Source organism: Elgaria multicarinata, chromosome 13 (genome assembly GCF_023053635.1).
Source record: "Elgaria multicarinata webbii isolate HBS135686 ecotype San Diego chromosome 13, rElgMul1.1.pri, whole genome shotgun sequence".
Taxonomy (NCBI): domain Eukaryota; kingdom Metazoa; phylum Chordata; class Lepidosauria; order Squamata; family Anguidae; genus Elgaria; species Elgaria multicarinata.
This window is the reverse complement of record NC_086183.1, coordinates 10,400,046-10,417,182: the sequence shown is the minus strand read 5'-3', so window position 1 is coordinate 10,417,182 and position 17,137 is coordinate 10,400,046. Positions and strand designations below refer to the sequence as shown.

At 45.3% G+C, this 17,137-nt stretch overlaps 1 protein-coding gene across 1 annotated transcript in view; it reads right to left on the bottom strand.

Moving 5' to 3' along the window:
• The window catches only part of SELENON (selenoprotein N), a 35,299-nt gene extending 21,062 nt beyond the window's left edge, over positions 1–14,237 (bottom strand). The window contains exons 1-2 of the mRNA XM_063140722.1: positions 14,037–14,237; positions 6,167–6,284 (exon numbers count right to left, since the gene is read on the bottom strand). Coding sequence (XP_062996792.1) covers positions 6,167–6,284; positions 14,037–14,237 — 319 coding nt within the window. The remainder of the gene's footprint in view (positions 1–6,166; positions 6,285–14,036) is intronic.
• Between the last annotated feature and the right edge of the window lie 2,900 nt (positions 14,238–17,137).

The following is a 17,137-nucleotide window of genomic DNA, read 5'->3' as shown; positions in this document are numbered from 1 at the left end:
AATAATAATAATAATAATAATAATAATAATAATAATAATAATAATTCCCATTTACAAAGAATGAGAGAATAAGTTCCAATTACAATAGGCTTACATGATCACGTGGGCTGCACTGAAGTCTTTGAGAAATAATCTGGGCCCAATAAAAATCATAATTTCACCCCTCATCTCTAGCTTCACCCTTTCAAATATGAACGTATGTATTGATTCTACAGAATGCTGCCATTTTCTACAAGCTGCCTTTTCTGTGTTGTCAAGTACCAAACTGTAGGGTCCTCTGCTTTACGGCTATGTTTATTAAAGCACCTAAAACCAGGAGGCACTGTACCACAGTTAGCAATAACACAGGCCATGGCATCAGGCCTACAACCTAGAGCAGTGGTTCCCAATTGGTGGTCCGCGTAACCCACCCAGGGGGTCTGTGGCACCATTCACATGTCAGCTCTGCAAGGTCCACATTTTAATAAAAGAAAATACGCTCAATGTTGATACAGATTTGAGATTAAAAGTAGGAAATATTGAAACGGATGTGGAAGGGATTGTTTGGGACAAAAAGAGGCATGATTTCTCCCATCACATTTAGGTTTAGTAGCTGCTAAACATGTCACAATTTGTTCAATTGTAAAGTAGACGTTAGTAAAATTAAATTCATCTTTATATTCCTAACTAAATCATTGCCATTTTTGCGTGGTAATATCACAAATATCACAAATTTTATGGTCTGTTTTTTAGTATACCTAAAATCCGTTGCTTATTAGGGGCTATTTTCCCCAAAAAATTGCTTCGCACAGGTACCTACCATAGAGATAACAAAATTTTCAAAAGTAGGGGGTCCATGGCTTGGCATTTGAAAAACAAGGGGTTCACAGTACTTAGCTAATTGGGAACCACTGACCTAGAGGAAGAGGTAAGACAGTTTAAGGAGGAAAGGGAAGGAGAGTGAAAGGGATGGATGATCAATCGGGGAAAGCCAGAGTGAACTGTTGTCAAACCAGATCAATGGAAAGGCTTCTCCCTCTGTCCCATGTCTCTAGCAACTGCTTTTGGAATCCAGGAAGGGAGTAGGTGGCAGTTGGGTAAGATAGGCTATCATCTCCCACCCTTTCGGCTATGCTGCAGAATTATTGGCCATTAACAGACTCCAAGGGGATGGGTGGTAGTTGGGCTATTTCATATGAAGATACTGACCCTGTTCAGATGACATGCTAAGCCATGATGGTTAAGCATTCGGAGCTAACCTTTATGGTTTAGGGCATCAAGTGAACCATTCCTAACCATGGTGGCTACATAACCATGGTTTAAACATGCTCACTAACCATTTGCTGCAAAAGGGTTAGCAGCCTAACCGTGGCTTAGCGTGTTGTCTGAACAGGCCCATTAGCATGATGAGAATATAGGCTGAACTGGTCTAGGCTCAGGGCAGTTGCATCACAGCTTCCTGACGTGCCCAGTTTGCAACACAGTGCAATCTGTGTTTCACCTGCCATGACAAAGCAGCCAGAGCGGTAATATGTGGCACATGAGGGCAGAAAACTGTGCTTGTGGGGAAACTATCTCTTCACCACCAGCACAACTAAACCTGAACATGTTCGGCCCACAGTCTTCCCATGCACATCGTTATACGAACTGGCTTTGAACCTGGGAAGACCGACAGCTGAGCAGCCCTACCTCCATGCAGCTACAGGGGGCAGCAGCAGACCACTAATAATGGTCTTGCATTCTTCTTTGAAATGGGATGCGTGCCTGCGTGTGTGTAATTTTTTGTGCGTGTCCTCGGCTTGATTATGCAACTGCGCATGCAGTTTATGTGAAACTATTATCCTTCTGCTACATGACAAATTCCAAGTGGGCAAGTCAGAGCCAGCCTGACTTACCAACCAACTGCAGGCTTGCAGTCTGCCTCCAGGCCCTGCTCCGATTCCAGCCAGCCCTCCAAGGAAATTCCTCAGCAAGCGGGGACCATTGTGCTACCAAGCTGCTTGGATGGCAAGGGGCGGGGGCGGGGAATGACACTGTGCCGGCACATGAACAGCTGGTCCCTCCCCCCAGGCTGAATAAGCAGAAGCTCACTGTCCTGAGGCATGCCCACACAGCCGCTGCCTCCGTTCTCTCTCCGGTGCAATACTGCAGGGCCAGAAGTGTGAATGCCCCTCTGCCACCCACCCACTGGTTTCACAGTCTGCTTGATCCACTCCAGAGACAGGCAAGGGACAAGTGCAGGCAGAATCCTCTCCTATACACGGGCCGTGAGCGCCATCGGATGCTCTGCCCAAACCAGCATCGTCAAGACCGCCAGGAACCAGCAGGTGGAAATGCTGCAATTTCCGTAGGCAAAGAGATTTCCGAGATCAGAGCAGCAGCCCGCTCGCGTCTCGCCACCAGCAGCTCTCTGGACACATTGCTGCAGAGCTGTATCTTTTGCCTTCCGCGGTTCTGAATCCTTTTTAAGCCCCAGACAAAGCCCACGTGGGCAGTTTTGCAAGTTCAACCATGGGAACTGCGGATTTAGGAACGTTGCCCTTTGTGAGAAAGGTGTCTGGTGCATAAGCCGTTTGAAAAACACAGGACGCTTAGTCGCCTCTCCTCGCTGCGTAAATCAGCCTAGGGCTTGGGCAAAGAGCATTAAAGCAAGAGCAGTTGTCTGCTGTGGGCAGCTCACACACACAGAGAAAAAACCTCCAGCCTTTTATGTACTTACGATGGATTTACACAAAGCATTTCCCCAAGAAGCTACCGAGAGGCAGGACACTCACACATCCGACAGGGAATTCAAGATGGCACCGCTTTTAAAACAAACTCTACAAAAACCCCGAGCTCATTTGGGGCCCCTGGCAACTCTTGTTGCTTAATACAGCTGCAATAGGGCCTCTACTTCCCTTGCTCGGCTCCGTCCATTTTCTTCTGCTGCCCCTTACGCCTGGAACGCTCTTCCAGAACATTTGAGAACTACAAGTTCAATCGCAGCTTTTAAAGCTCAACTAAAAACTTTTCTTTTTCCTAAAGCTTTTAAAACTTGATGTTGTGCAGACTTTATACTGTTAGTTTTACCCTACCCTGTGCCTGTTTACCCTACCCTGTGCCTGTTGGCATTCTCTTCCCCTCCTTATTGTTTTACTATGATTTTATTAGATTGTAAGCCTATGCAGCAGGGCCTTGCTATTTACTGTTTTACTCTGTACAGCACCATGTACATTGATGGTGCTATATAAATAAATAAATAATAATAATAATAATAATAATAATAGCTCGGAGGATGGCAATAACGGAGAGGGCCTTTTCAGTGGTGGCCCCCCAATTGTGGAATGATCTCCCCAACGAGGCTCGCCTGGCGCCAACATTGTTACCTTTTAGGCGCCAGGTCAAGACTTTTCTCTTCTCCCAGGCAGTTAACAGCACATGCTGAGTTTTTAACTGACATCAGAATAGTTGTTTTTAAATGGATATTGTCTGTTTTTATGCTTTTACATTTTTATATATTTGTTTTTAATGTTCACTGTTTTTAACTTTTGTAAACCGCCCAGAGAGCTTTGGCTATGGGGCGGGATATAAATGAAATAAATAAATAAAAAATAAAATAAAAGAATAAATGTCCCTGAACAGCAGCTCCAGAAGAAATGGCGAATGGCTAATGTATGGCTATTTCCTGATGCTTTCATGCAGCCATCAATCCTTCACTCAAATTGGGAGTCCTTTCAGATTATGCTGCTTAAGCCATGCAAATAACTACATGATTCACACACTGAAAGGAGAGCTTAGCTACAATGATTCAGGTTTCTTGCAAATTATTTTCATCGATGCAAAACCCCCAAAAACGAGGGGGAGGGGAACACCTCCCCCTTTCGTAATTTTTTAGGACGCCCTACCAAAATATTCATTTATTTGTTCACTGCCCTCAGTCTCACTTGCCCTCAATGATGGAATCATGTACCAAATCCGATATGTTACGTAGCACTGTGACACCGCTCCATTTACTGTGGGATCACGCCTGTGACCAAACCAGGAAGGAGGCAGAAGCCAAAATGGTGTTGAACAAGAGTGAAGTAAAGGTGAATATTTGCATGATTAATGTATTTTTCGGGGGCAGGGGTGGGGGAGGAACTTCCATCAATTGAAAGTGCTAGCTTATATCTGAAAATCAAAACGGAAGAATATTCACAGTGCTAATTATAGTTCTAAACAAGGGAAGGCAACATGTTTTGGCTTACAGTTCTCATCAGCCCTAACCAGCATAACCAGTGGTGAGGGGTGATGGAAGCTGTGGGCCAAAACATCTGAAGGACCACAAGCTGCCCACCTGTTATAGAAGGTTTACATTGATGCCCCCCCCACATCATCATCCATCCCTGTTCATCCCACATTTCTGCCCTGTATCAGTGGATGGGCAGGTTGGAAGGGTCTCCTCCCAAACAGCAGGGAGAGGAGGAAGAGGAGGTGGTACTGCTGCCAATGGAGGAGGAAGGGGACAAGGAGTTGCAGCTGGGCCATCGGCAACAGCCTGACTGTGCCTCCCGGCCTGTCTAAAACTATTTTCAAAAAGTGCTTTTGTAAATAGCCCCACATTGACTTTTTTGGGTGGGGAGGGGGGCTGTCTGAAACCTCCTGCTGATGATACTCAACTCTATTTCCTCTTTTTGTCAAATCTTGGTCTCGGCTGCATCCACAATGCACCGTGACAGCACTCAAGGACATGGGGATTTGCTCTCCCATTTCCCAGAACTCCCCCCCACCCAATTCCATTTTCCCTCCATTTGAGAATAACAGGAAATGATTATGAGAAGAAGAAAAAAGTTTTTAAACGAACAGATTTTGCCCATCTAGCGGCGGTGCCTTGGAGTGGGGGTGGGGAAGGAAGCCGGGGCGGCCACAGGAAGTGGGGTAAGGCAGAGCCGCCCCAGTCTCCTCCCCTTCCCACCCTGAGGAATGCCCCCCTTTTCCCCTCTCTCCGCACCCTGTTTTCTGAGCGCGGAGCACTAGCTGGCACAGTTCTCCCTGTAGTGACTACAAGGGGGAGCGGGCAGGGCGCACAGTTTCCTGTCTCCATGCTCGAAGTCAGGAAACCGAACTATCCTCTGTTCTCCCAGATGCTGTCTGGAGGGCACAGGATTGCTCTCTAATTGACTGGACGGGTGTGAATAAGCTGAAGCTCAATCCAATGAACACAGAGCTCCTTATGGTGGGAGGCTATGAGATGCAGGAAGTTGTGGATTTAGATGGGGGTCATATTCCACCTGAATGATGAGGATGATAAACTTGGGGCTATGTCTGGACTCAGCTTTGCTCCTAGATTTCCAGATGTCAGTTGCACCCAGCGGTGCTTTTTCCTCCATTGAGAGCCTCACTTCCTGCAGCATTTCAACCATGTGGCTGAATAGCGAAGTATTGGATTTCTCCTGCTAAGTTCTAACTAGGACTGGAACGATCTTCAAAGCTTTCAGGTGCATGCCCAAGGTAAGAATGCAAGCCTGACCCTTAAAAGGCTCCTAATTTATTAATACCTAGCCCTTTGCTAAAACCTGCTCTTTTCGCCTTGGCTTTTCATGGCTTTTTGATTAATTAGCTATTTGTTTTATGCGCTCTCTCACTATGCGGTGTTTTATGTTGCCGCGTTCGGAGTTTTTCTTCATCTTTTATGTTATTTGTTTTGTTCGTTTATGGCAGCAATGTTGTAAATGATGATTTGTAAGCTGCCTTTGGGACCATGTAGTCAAAAAACAAGGTAAAATGTGTTAAAGATAATAAATTAAAATGTGCCTTTACCTACGCATTGTACTTACTATGTGTTTCTTCACTACAATTTTACCAATGCTTTGGCTGGTGGAACTACCACCACTGTCAGGTTCACACCTCCCCAGTGCAGTCTGGTTTCAATCCAATTTAGTCAGCACTGAGAAGATCCGACATTTGTTCTTTGCATGCTCAGGGAGACAGTGATAAAGGGAGAATCAGACGGAGTCTGGAATAACAGCTTCTGATTTTTCAGATTATAAAAATTGGCTGGTGAACTCTCCTCTTTTCCTAATAGATATTCCCAGTGAAAGGGGGGGGGGAAGCTAGCACAAATGGGGTGCAAAGAATTAAACAAGCTGTGTTAAAAACATTAATAAGATACTGCTCCCTGAGGAATACTTATTAGACATCTGTGTACTCAAGGAATTAAAATGCCTACCGGTTAGCTTCTCTGCAATTGGCTTGAATTCCTCAGGACTGATGTACAAGTCATTGTTTGTATCCAAGGAAGAGAACAGAAAAAGACCTTCATTTCCCAGAGAATTCAGGGCCATCTCCTAGATGGGAAAGAAGAGAGAGACTTCAATTCACGAGTTAATGAAATTATTCAGTGTAAGTTCTAACACCCTGAACTCAGAGGACACAGAATCTGTTCCAGCACCCATGAAATAACCTGGTTTCTTGAACATGCACCTTGGAAGGCAGCAACTTCTTTACTGGATATATGAAATGGGTTGAGATGTAGAAGATCTGTGACCCCCCTTTTTTTTAACCGTAAAAGCAACCATGGTGGTGGGAGGCTCCAATTTTGATTGGAGTAGCAATGCCGAGGGAGAGGCTATTAAAGTATTTTTCCTGATCTAAATCCACCCACCACCACCCAGATATCAGCCCTGCTGGGTGGAAATTAAAAGCTGTGCAGCATTCACCTTCTCCTTTCCTGAGAATAGGACAGAGATCCTCAATGGTCTACATTTCCTTCCTGCAGGGCTGATATTGACACGATTTCCATGACATTGGGCAGCTCCTCATGGGTTATTTAACCCACAATGAGCCATGGTGTACACAGGCATCACTCTGTATATAAATAATAAATAAATAAATAAATAAATAAATAAATAAATGTATATCCAACCCCTGCTCAGGGGTTATCATGTCATGCAAACCCGGCAAGCACGGGTTATGTGAGGGTTAAACAACCCTTGCATAACTCATGATCTGTTCTAGGGTTATGTGAGGTTTAACTCTTGCATAACCTATGTTCACCAGGTTTGCACAATATGGCAACCCTCAAATGGGGTTGGATACACAAAAAGGCAGCCTGAACACACCCTGCAGCCTCACCATGGGTTAAATAACCTATGGTGGGCTATTGTGTCATGTGAACCGGCCACTGTATTAGTGTGTGGTGTGGAGGGGGTATAGATCAGGGAAACGGTGAAGAGAGGAAAGGATTAAAACCCTTCTTGCAGTATCTCTGCTCCAAACAAAGCCAAACACCCCCACCAATGCAGAGTGCTTCAAAGTAAAAGCTATTGATTTAAAAAGTTGAGTGATTAATGATCATGTATGTTTATTTTGGCCTTGAGAAGCTGGCATGACATAAATGCCCTGAGGTACTCTGAATAAACCAAATTAACATGGTGGGCTCTAAAGACAATAAAAAGCCCCTTTGCTAGAGCATTAAAAGTAAGACTTAGAACTGTGAGCAAACTTACTTGGCAGTTAGTTTGAACTCAAGGGGGGGTCACTTTAGGATTGAGCTTGGGGGGAAAAGACATCTTCTACAACAGTAAGAAAAGAAGAGGAAGAGATCAAGGCAAAGGACAACCGGGTGTGGGGCACAGCTGAGTGGTGGAGCCCCCACCCTGGTGAGCTCACAGCTGAGCAGGGATCTGAAGTTATCCAAGCTAAGTAATGTGCTCCACACAGATCTAAGCTCAGCGAGAGTGTCCTGCACAGGATGGAATCCTAGGCCTTCCAGCCCCTCTTTGAGATTATTATTCTCCCCAGCAAAACTATTGTGATGCAGGATTCAGGCATATTTTTTTTGCTTTCTTTTACGGTTGTTTCTTTTGCAAGGGAATTGCAAGGTCTGGGTTATTTGGCCTGGCTGTGCAGTGAGCATTATTAGCACTGACCTCGTACTGTGCACAAATTTTCAGCCCACAAGGTGTGGGAGAAGAAAGTTATTTGCCTCACCAAAAAAATGTTTAGCCATGACTGACTGACTGTTTGTCTATCATCTAATGCATTTCTAAATTGCCTTCTAAGATGGCAGTTTTCCCAAGGTGGCTTTGCCCTATGGAACGAAATGAAACTTCCAGGCGTAGCAGATGCTGGAGAGAAATGGGGAAGGGCTATTAACCTGCCTGCCTGGCTGGCCACCAACGGATGCTGGTCTAGATGGGCCCTTGGCCCAATCCAGCGGGGGGGCTCATTTTACCTTTTGCTGGCTGAAAAAAAATCAGAGGATCACTTTGTAGAGCTGCCAGTAAGAACAGAAGTGAGCAGAAGGTAAGTTTGGATCTACTGGTAAATCTCTGGGCGAGCTGTACTAGATCAGTGTTTTTGACTCCCAGTAGTTTTAATAATAGCAAGTAACAAAATGGCTGACCATGTGCTAATCCATCTTTCCATAACCTGGTGCCCTCCAGATTAGAATTCCTATAGTTGGTTGTGGGGGGAAGGGAGTTGTAGTCAACACATCTGGAGAGCACCAGGTTGGGGAAGGCTGTGCTAATCACTTCTCTCTTGGCCTCAGCGTTCCTCTCCTGTAAAATATGAGTATTAATTGGTTGCCTTTGACCAGGCCTTTGCACAGCTCTGCTGGCCAGTTTTAAGAGTGTTGAACTAGATGTAGTCATGCATGGACATGCAGGTTATGTCAGATGTACGCCACACAGGGTAATGTAAGTACTTGGCCCCACCGCTGAGCCACCATTTTGCATTTGGCTCTCTACAAGCCTTGGGTCTGTCCACCCCTGCGTTAAGACCATGCACTGACTGGTCAGGGTCAACACTGGCTCATGTGAATCGCCTCTTATTTTGCAAGAAAAAATGGTGGTGTGTTTTTAAAAGGAAGCCTGTCTAAATAATTCACCCCTCATCAAAGAGCACGTCTACATGTAACCTAGGAGCACCTTTGTCATGGAAATCACACCTAAATGCCCAGGAACTGTCAGTGGAATCATCCACAATTCATGTAGGCCCTGCAGGTAGCCCAGATATTTGTGCTTGGCTTAGCGTCGGTCAGTGAACCATGGAGCTTTTATTTGTACTCCAACTGCATAGACTTGCATAAACCTTGAAGGTTACTGTGGCGGCGGCACCGTTCAGAAGACACCTTAAACCATGGCTTTAACCACGGTGGTTAAGCCAGAAAGCCAGGCTGTGTTCAGAAGGTACCTTAAACCACAGCTTTAACTATGATGAATAAAGCTTTTTGCCTTAGTCACTGCGGTTAAAGCCATGGTTTATGGTGTCTTCTGAACACGGTCTGGCTTTCTGGCTTAACCCCCGTGGTCAAAGCTGTGGTTTAAAGTGTCTTCTGAAGGGGGCTTGTCACATGTGACATTCTAAAATGCACCAGAGGACACTTCCAAATCCAAATTGAAGCTATGAATGCAAAAAGTGCAGTAGTTCAGGCAGAACTTGGACCCCCTTCTTGAAACTACACTTCGAATGGGTCTCACTGCAGAGTCCATCCCTGCACAACAATAAAATATGGCTATCCGAAGCCTCAGAAGTGAAAATAGATGAGTAGTAAATTAACAGACTAAAATACATTCTTGAGTATTCTTTCGAAAGTTGTATATTTGAGTAAATCATGGTTAAACGTCACACATAACCAATGTGAACACTGATTTTATACATTCAAATGAAATTATCTCAAAAACTGATGGAGTTAACAAAAAGTGTAACTACAAAAAAGTATTTCTCATTAAATTTGAAACATTTCAGAAAAAAAATCATCTCTGTAGCATAAATGGGTGAGAAGTTATGCATATTTAAACGTGGCAACTACATAATAGCGCGGCAGCCATATTGATGATGTCATCACGCAGCCCCCACCACCACTGGAATTTTGTAAGAGTCACTTTTCTGAGACACTTATGTCATATATAAACAAAAAAATATCCACTAAAGCTTTTGCACTCTTCAGGTAAATAAATCCTGGTCTGGCTCTGGGACTAATTAGAACATTAGAATCATAGAATAGCAGAGTTGGAAGGGGCCTACAAGGCCATCGAGTCCAACTCCCTGCTCAATGCAGGAATCCACCCTAAAGCATCCCTGACAGATGCTTATCCAGCTGCCTCTTGAAGGCCTCTAGTGTGGGAGAGTGCCCTGCTGGATCAGACCAAGGGTCCATCTAGTCCAGCACTCTGTTCACACAGGGGCCAACCAGCCTACAACCCATTCCAGCTTCTTAGCATTTAGCAGACACAGGGCAAAATCCATTCAGGATATTCTACCGCAAAAGCCCCATCACTATAAATAGGAGAAGCACTGTGCTCCTAACATATGGCTGGAATGCAGCAAGTGTTAAATAACTGTTATAGTCATATTCTTGCTCCAACTTCCATTCATTTGAGTCATTTAAGGCAAAGCTCCCAAAGGATTGCATCCACAGCTTGCATTCTTTCAAGCTAAGCTCACTCCAACTGGCTAAACATTTGCTTTTTTCCAGCCTGTTTTAGGATGTTAAGAGTATACGGGAGGCCGGGGCCAATCCCTAAAGAGAGACTTGCACACCAGCAAACCCATGAACAGGGGCTGCAAGTTGAGTGGTGTCTCTGCCAGTTTCCATGGAGTGCAGGGAGGCAACCTGCCCTGGGCAATGAGGTGTCTCCCCTCCGCAGTTCAAGCTGCAGTGATTCTGTGCTGCCTGCAACACCATTAGTGTTCCCACAGCTCCTGAACCAGTTTATTTTCCATCTGCCACCTGCCAACCTAAAAAGATGCTAATGTTGCCTGGAAGGTGCTGCCTCTGTCAGTTACAGGCAGGAAAGCACTCAAGTGCCTCCTAGGGCTCATCCAGGATCAAACCAGGCACGTAAAAACCGGAGGCGAGCTGGCAAAGGACACGAGGCCTGGATTCAGAAGAGCCGGAAGCCAAGTACGAGCTAGAAATCTAGCAGGGGGCCCTGAAACCAAGAGATACTTGGAGCCAAGACATTACATTACTAGTACTGGATCAAGTCTATTGGAACAAATCTGGAATCGTTTTCTCACCTAGAAAGGCCCTCCCGATGCACTTTCTCACCACCATGCATAATTTTGTACACCTCTATCAGGTGTACACCTCAGCCTCCTTTCCTCCCAGGCTAAACAATCCCAGCTTTTGTAACCTTCCCTCATTTGGGAGATGCTCCAGCCCAAAACAGCTCTTCAGCTCAAGCTCAATGCCCTCTTTCCCTGCACAGCAGACAGTATAGGGTTACAACTGAGTCAGTATAGGAAGCCTGAAATATCACAGAAGGGATGCTGGCTATGCCACATTGTTCCTGCTTCTAAGGAGGCGAATAAAAGAGAGCACAAGGTAGTTGCAGTGTAGAAGGCCAGAGAGGAGGAGAAAGGGAAGACTGGGAAAACCAGCCTCTCTTCTCCAGTCTGCATTGCTGAACATCAAAGAATATGGCAGCTCTTACACACTGCTGAGAATCTCAATTCTCCCTTGAAAATACAACTGTTGCTCTCACAGCTATGCTTCCTACGGAGCAAGTAGTAGTCACACCAGGCATATTCACTCCTCTTTCCTAGCAAGAGTAAAATAAAACATTCACATGAACAAAAAAAAGTCAGTAAATAGAATATTAATATAACTTTGAACCTAGTATACAAAAATGCTTACCTGCTGATCTACCAAAGCTAGTTATTTGTAGTCTTGAAGAAAAGAACCACCTGCTTTTGTAATGTTATCCCTGGGCATCTGAGAGTGATGCTTATTTGTCAAGAATTCTGGGACAGCCTCATATGTCTCTATAGAATGTGATCCCTCTGGAGGGGAATTTTTGTGTTATGATGTATTCCTAATCTTAAAATTTGTGTGAGCAGTATGGCAGGAAGATGCCTTCCTGAATAACCCCAATGGAAATACCCTGTACTAACGGCTTACGTTTATGTAAACACAACTTCTGAAAAATTGATGGAGGTTCCAAGATTTCATGGAATGAGCGCAACTAGAAAGTTTTCCCATTTAGATAAACGAATTCGCTATACTACCAGCTTCTTCACAGCCATAATGATACCAAAGCCCCAGAACTAATGAGATCTCTCCAAGCCTCTGGAACCACCCAGAGTCTCCATATTTCCCAACAGCCTAACAAATCCCCAACTCAGCCTTTCAACTGAGAACTCACACCCAGTACGGCCATGGAACCAATTACCTAGGGAGCTAGTGGGCTGTCCCACACTCGAGGCATTCAAGATGTAGCTGGACAGCTACCTGTCAGGCATGCTTTAATTGGATGCCAGCATTGAGCAGAGGGTTGGACTCGATGGCCTTAGAAGCCCCTTCCAGCTCAAGTAGTCACTGATTCTATGATACCCACATCCCTTCAGCAAGTCCGTCCCACAGTACCCACAGCAGCACAGTCTCCCAAACCTTCTGCTAACACCCCCAGTCCTCTTGACCTCCCAGATTCCCCCCAGCCACAGTAAGACCACCAGCCCTCTCTGTCTGCACTAGGATTCTTTGCCCTCCTCCAAGTGCTCTATTACCACCATAGAGCACTTGGTAGTAAGATCCCATCAGTAACCCCATTTCCTCTTAGTCACTACTTGCTTTCTAATGACATCCTTCAGCAAATAGCTTCTTCCCAGCTACAATGAGACCATTAACTCCCCCTTACACTAACAACAACTTATTAGTTACACAAGAAGAGCCCAGCTACATCAGATCAAAGGTTCATCTGGTCCAGCATCCTGTTCCCCAAAGGGGTCAATGAGAGACCTCCAGGAAGCCTACGAGGGAGGCAATGAAGGCTACAGGCACCTGCCATTCTCGTCCCCTTTAGCAACTAGTATTCAGTGGCATACTTCCTCAGAACATGGAGATTCTATGGCGCCCTCGTAATGAACAGCCATTGACTCCTTCTCCATGGCTTTGTCTCTTTTTCTAACACATAACTTTAAGCCGGGATGGGGACCCTCCAGCCGGTGGGCTATTCTATCCCACAGAGGTTCCTCAGCCATCACACAGGCCTATCTGGCCCCCTCCCCAAGCTCCCACCCCCTGGAAGTTAGTAGGGAGAGGAATCCCCATTGTTATTTCCAATCAGTGATCAGAGATAACAGTTGGTGCTTCATCTGCCCTGCATCATCCCCAATGGGGAAAGGCACAAGGCAGGTGTAGCAACCCCACGAAGGCACAGGGTGGAGGATGCCTCAGTTGGGGAAGCTTCACCATGTGCAGGCTTTCCCTGGTCAGGGAAAGTCCACCTGAAGCAAAGCCAGGAGATCTGGGTTCAAGTTCCCACTCAGCCATGGAAGCTCACTGGGTGACTTTGGGCCAGTCGACTCTCAGCCTAACCTACCTCACAGGGTTGTTGTGAGGATAAAACGGAGAGGAGGAGGTAAGCCACCTTGGGGTCTTTGCAAGGCAGGATATAAATGCAATAATAATAAATATAAATAAATATAATTGCTGCTGTTACGTGCCGAGTTTAAAGGCATTAAATGTTGTATGTGACGGAGTTGAACTTACAGTGCTACCCTCCACATGTCCACTCAGACGTCCTATGAGCTCAATGGGAGTTACGCTGAAGCAAGTGTGCAATCCTATATATACACACTTACCCAGGAATAAACACCACTGGACGCATCAGAACTTCCTTCTGAGTAGACACTTATAGCAGCTTTTCCCACCAAATGTGCTGGACTGCAACTCCCATCATGCCCAGCCAGCATATTCCCATGTTGGCTGGGAATCCTGAAAGTGGCCACCTAGCCCCTCTGGAGGGCACCTGGTTGGGGAAGGCTGACGGGTACGCTGGCACTGTTAGGCTGCAACCCCACCTGCCCCCTTCCTTACCTGGGAGGCGTCAGTCCCAATGAACTCAGTGGGGCTTACTTCCGAGTAGACGCGCACAAGTTCGCCCTGCGTAATTTTAAATGGGGGAAGAGCCGCCAGGGCCCCTAAAACGGCTCCAAGCCCGAGAAGCCTCCCTCCCGCAAGGCCCCCCGAAGCCCCTTTGCCCGCCGACTTCTGGGCCTCGCTCTGCCCCTCCCAGCCATGCCTCCTCCTCGCCCAGGCCCCACAGCGCCCCCGAAATGAGGCCGCCCCCCTCTCCCTCAGCCCCTACCTGCCGGCGGGCCGCTTCCGAGTCCCGGTAGTGCTTCACGGCCAGCCCGGCCGCCAGCAAGGCCAAGGCCAGGCCCAGCCTGGGTAGCCGAGGCGGCGACGGGGGCCGCTGGGCACCGCCGCCGCCGCCGCCCTCGTCGGCCGCCGCATCCGCAGGCGGGGAGGCCTCGGGCGGCCTGCTGCCCTCTTTCCCCCCGGCCATGGCCCGCCGGCGCCGCCGCAGCCTGAGAGGGCCCGTTTCCTCCCCGCTCGGTCGCTCGCTCCCGCCTCGCGTCGCCTGGCCCGGCTGAGGAGGCGCCAGAGAGGCAGCGCCGCGGCCTGCTCGGCCGACAGGCATCTGGGGTCGCTCCTGCCAGTGGTGCTTATGTCACAAGCATTAAAAACGTAGTTGTATGACAATAATGAAAATAAATAAATAAATAAATAAATAAATAAATAAATAAAAGACTCATGTAGGAAATCTCATCAATCCCAAGAAACAATAGACCATGTAACAGGAGGATGTAAAATACTGGCAGGAATGGACTATACCGAAAGACAGCTGCAAAAATAATTCAACAACTGGCCATCAAATTCATCAACCTCTTCAAATAACCTACACCATACTATGCATACATACTCACCCCCAAACAATCTTGGCTAAATGCAGATCATAACATATATTGGGACAGAACAATTCCTATGGACAAGACAATACCTTGCAATTGACCAGACATAACAGATAAAGAAAAAAAAGAAAAAAAACATACCTACCACATTGACATAGTGATATCTAATGACAAAAATGTTGTAGAAAAGGAAGAGGAAAAGAGAGGAAAATATATACACCACTGGCTATGGAAGTTAAAGAACTATGGAAACAAGAAAAAGTTACAATTATTCCGTTAATCACATCAGCCACCAATATCACATCATTTTTTTTTTTTAGCAGAAAACCTCTAGAAACTGAGTCTACCAAAATACATCCACACCAACATCCAGAAAGCAGTCATACTTAAAACATGTTCAATAGTCAGTAAATTTTTGAATTAGTAAAAGACAGCATGAGCTGGCAAAGCCCGTCACATCCATCTAGAAAAACCACCACGAGCGATGAGAGATGTTTTTGTTGATGATGATGATGATGATGATGATGATGATAATAATAATAATAATAATAATAATAATAATAATAATGTATTGCTACCATCTTTCTTTATCCATGCCTACAATTCTCTGCACACTTGTTTGGGAGTGTCATATTCACAGATTCCATACATATCTACTAAAAAATAAGTTTCAATGAGTTCAAATGAGTCAGGTAACACCCAGTTAAGTAGGTATAGGTTTGCAGCCTCAGTATAGTGGGGCATCCCAGTAAACAAGTATCAAAGTGCCTGCACAGCAAATGATACCAATATTACTATTACTATTATTACTAGATGATGATGATTACTATTGTGTTGTGCCTGCAAACCTGACTTATTTAGCAGTGACACATTCAATATAATGGGTATTACTTCCAAGTAAACATGCTACACAGTATATCATTGTTGTGGTTAGTAGTATTAGCGTTATATTTATTTTTGCTGTTCTTAAACTTTCCACTGTATAAAGAAGCGTTTCCAGTCAGATACCATACTGATAATGCTGAAGTTGATAACTAGTTCCCAGTACCCTATTTGTGCAAAATAGACCTCGGTCAGTAAACTTAATAAGTCTTGCTGTTCATATGCTCCTGCATCCCAAAATAGATTCTGGACTACCTGTATCATATATCTCCATGATTGGGGGACTCTTCCCCTCAAGATAAACAATAATGATCTCTAATCTAAACCATCCTTTTTGCACAACACAAATATGTGATGTCCCCAAATGATAATAATAAATATGGAATTGTGCGGGTATGCGTGTCCCCTGTTGAATTGGCATTGAATCTCATCTAGCCGAATGCCTTCTTTGGGTGCAAAGCATTGGGTTGTATGTGATTATATGCCATTTTATACTAGATGCTGTTCTGGATGTGTGTGGGCATCTGATTTGGAGTGTCCCAAAGCTTCATGTGGGGTGCTCAGACCCACTTCCTTATTGTTTTATCCACATTTTGGCTATTATTGCATGGGGATGGACAATGGGGGAAATGGAAAACAGTGTGTGGAGGAATGGAATTAAGGGTACAATCCTATGTTTAGACAGAAAAAAAGTCCTACAACTCTCAGCATTTCCCCACCTGGCTTTTTTCTGTCTAAACATGCATAGGATTGCACCCTAAGTGGCTAAACACCAAAACTCCACACTGCAACATTTTGTTGTAGGTTCCACTTGTTTCTATAATAAAATAACTATCTGCGAAGCTAGAATGTTTTGCTCCACCGTGAATGAGTTTACACTTATTTCCATTTTGTTCATCATCCATCCAATTTGGAGAGATTCTTCTGCAGCACTTCACAACCTACTCAGAGTCTGATCTTTGGGGCTCATGGCAGATAACAATCCCAATCCTCCTGAAAATGGTGGACTATTGACCGTCTGATCCTATTTGGAATCCCTTCATTTCCCCAAAGTTGTATTTTTTTTCTCCCAGGAGGAAAACTGCAGTTGTTGGTTTCCTGTGTGGTATGATACCCCCGGTCCACACAAAAGGTCTTTGTTGTAAAGAACTGGTGTCAACCCAAAGGGCTAGAAGGAATAAGGTTTTAGGGACAGTGATCAGAAGCAGTGAGTGTATAAACATGATCCTAAACATGGACAAAGCACAAATACAGTCTTACCAGTTCAATGGACAGAACTACTTAACCGCCTAGCCACCGGAAGAAGCTCTGTGAAAGATGGTTTTTTTAGCTTCTGAGCTTTTCCTGGCTTTTCCCCTCTGCGGCCCTCAACAGAGACTAGCAACTTGATCCCCCTCAAACAATGATGTTTCATGTTCTCTGGTTGACTTTTTGCATGTGTGGCAAACTGAGTGGAGGGATTGTGTACTGCTTTGTTAGATCCAGTGTGGAACAACCTCTGAGATGATTGAAAGAATGGCCAAGATCTTTACCTGTGAATTGTCCTTCTGTTATGGAATGAAAAGCAGTTCAAGGTGTGCATACCAGCTATGTATTGTTATTATTTTTGTAA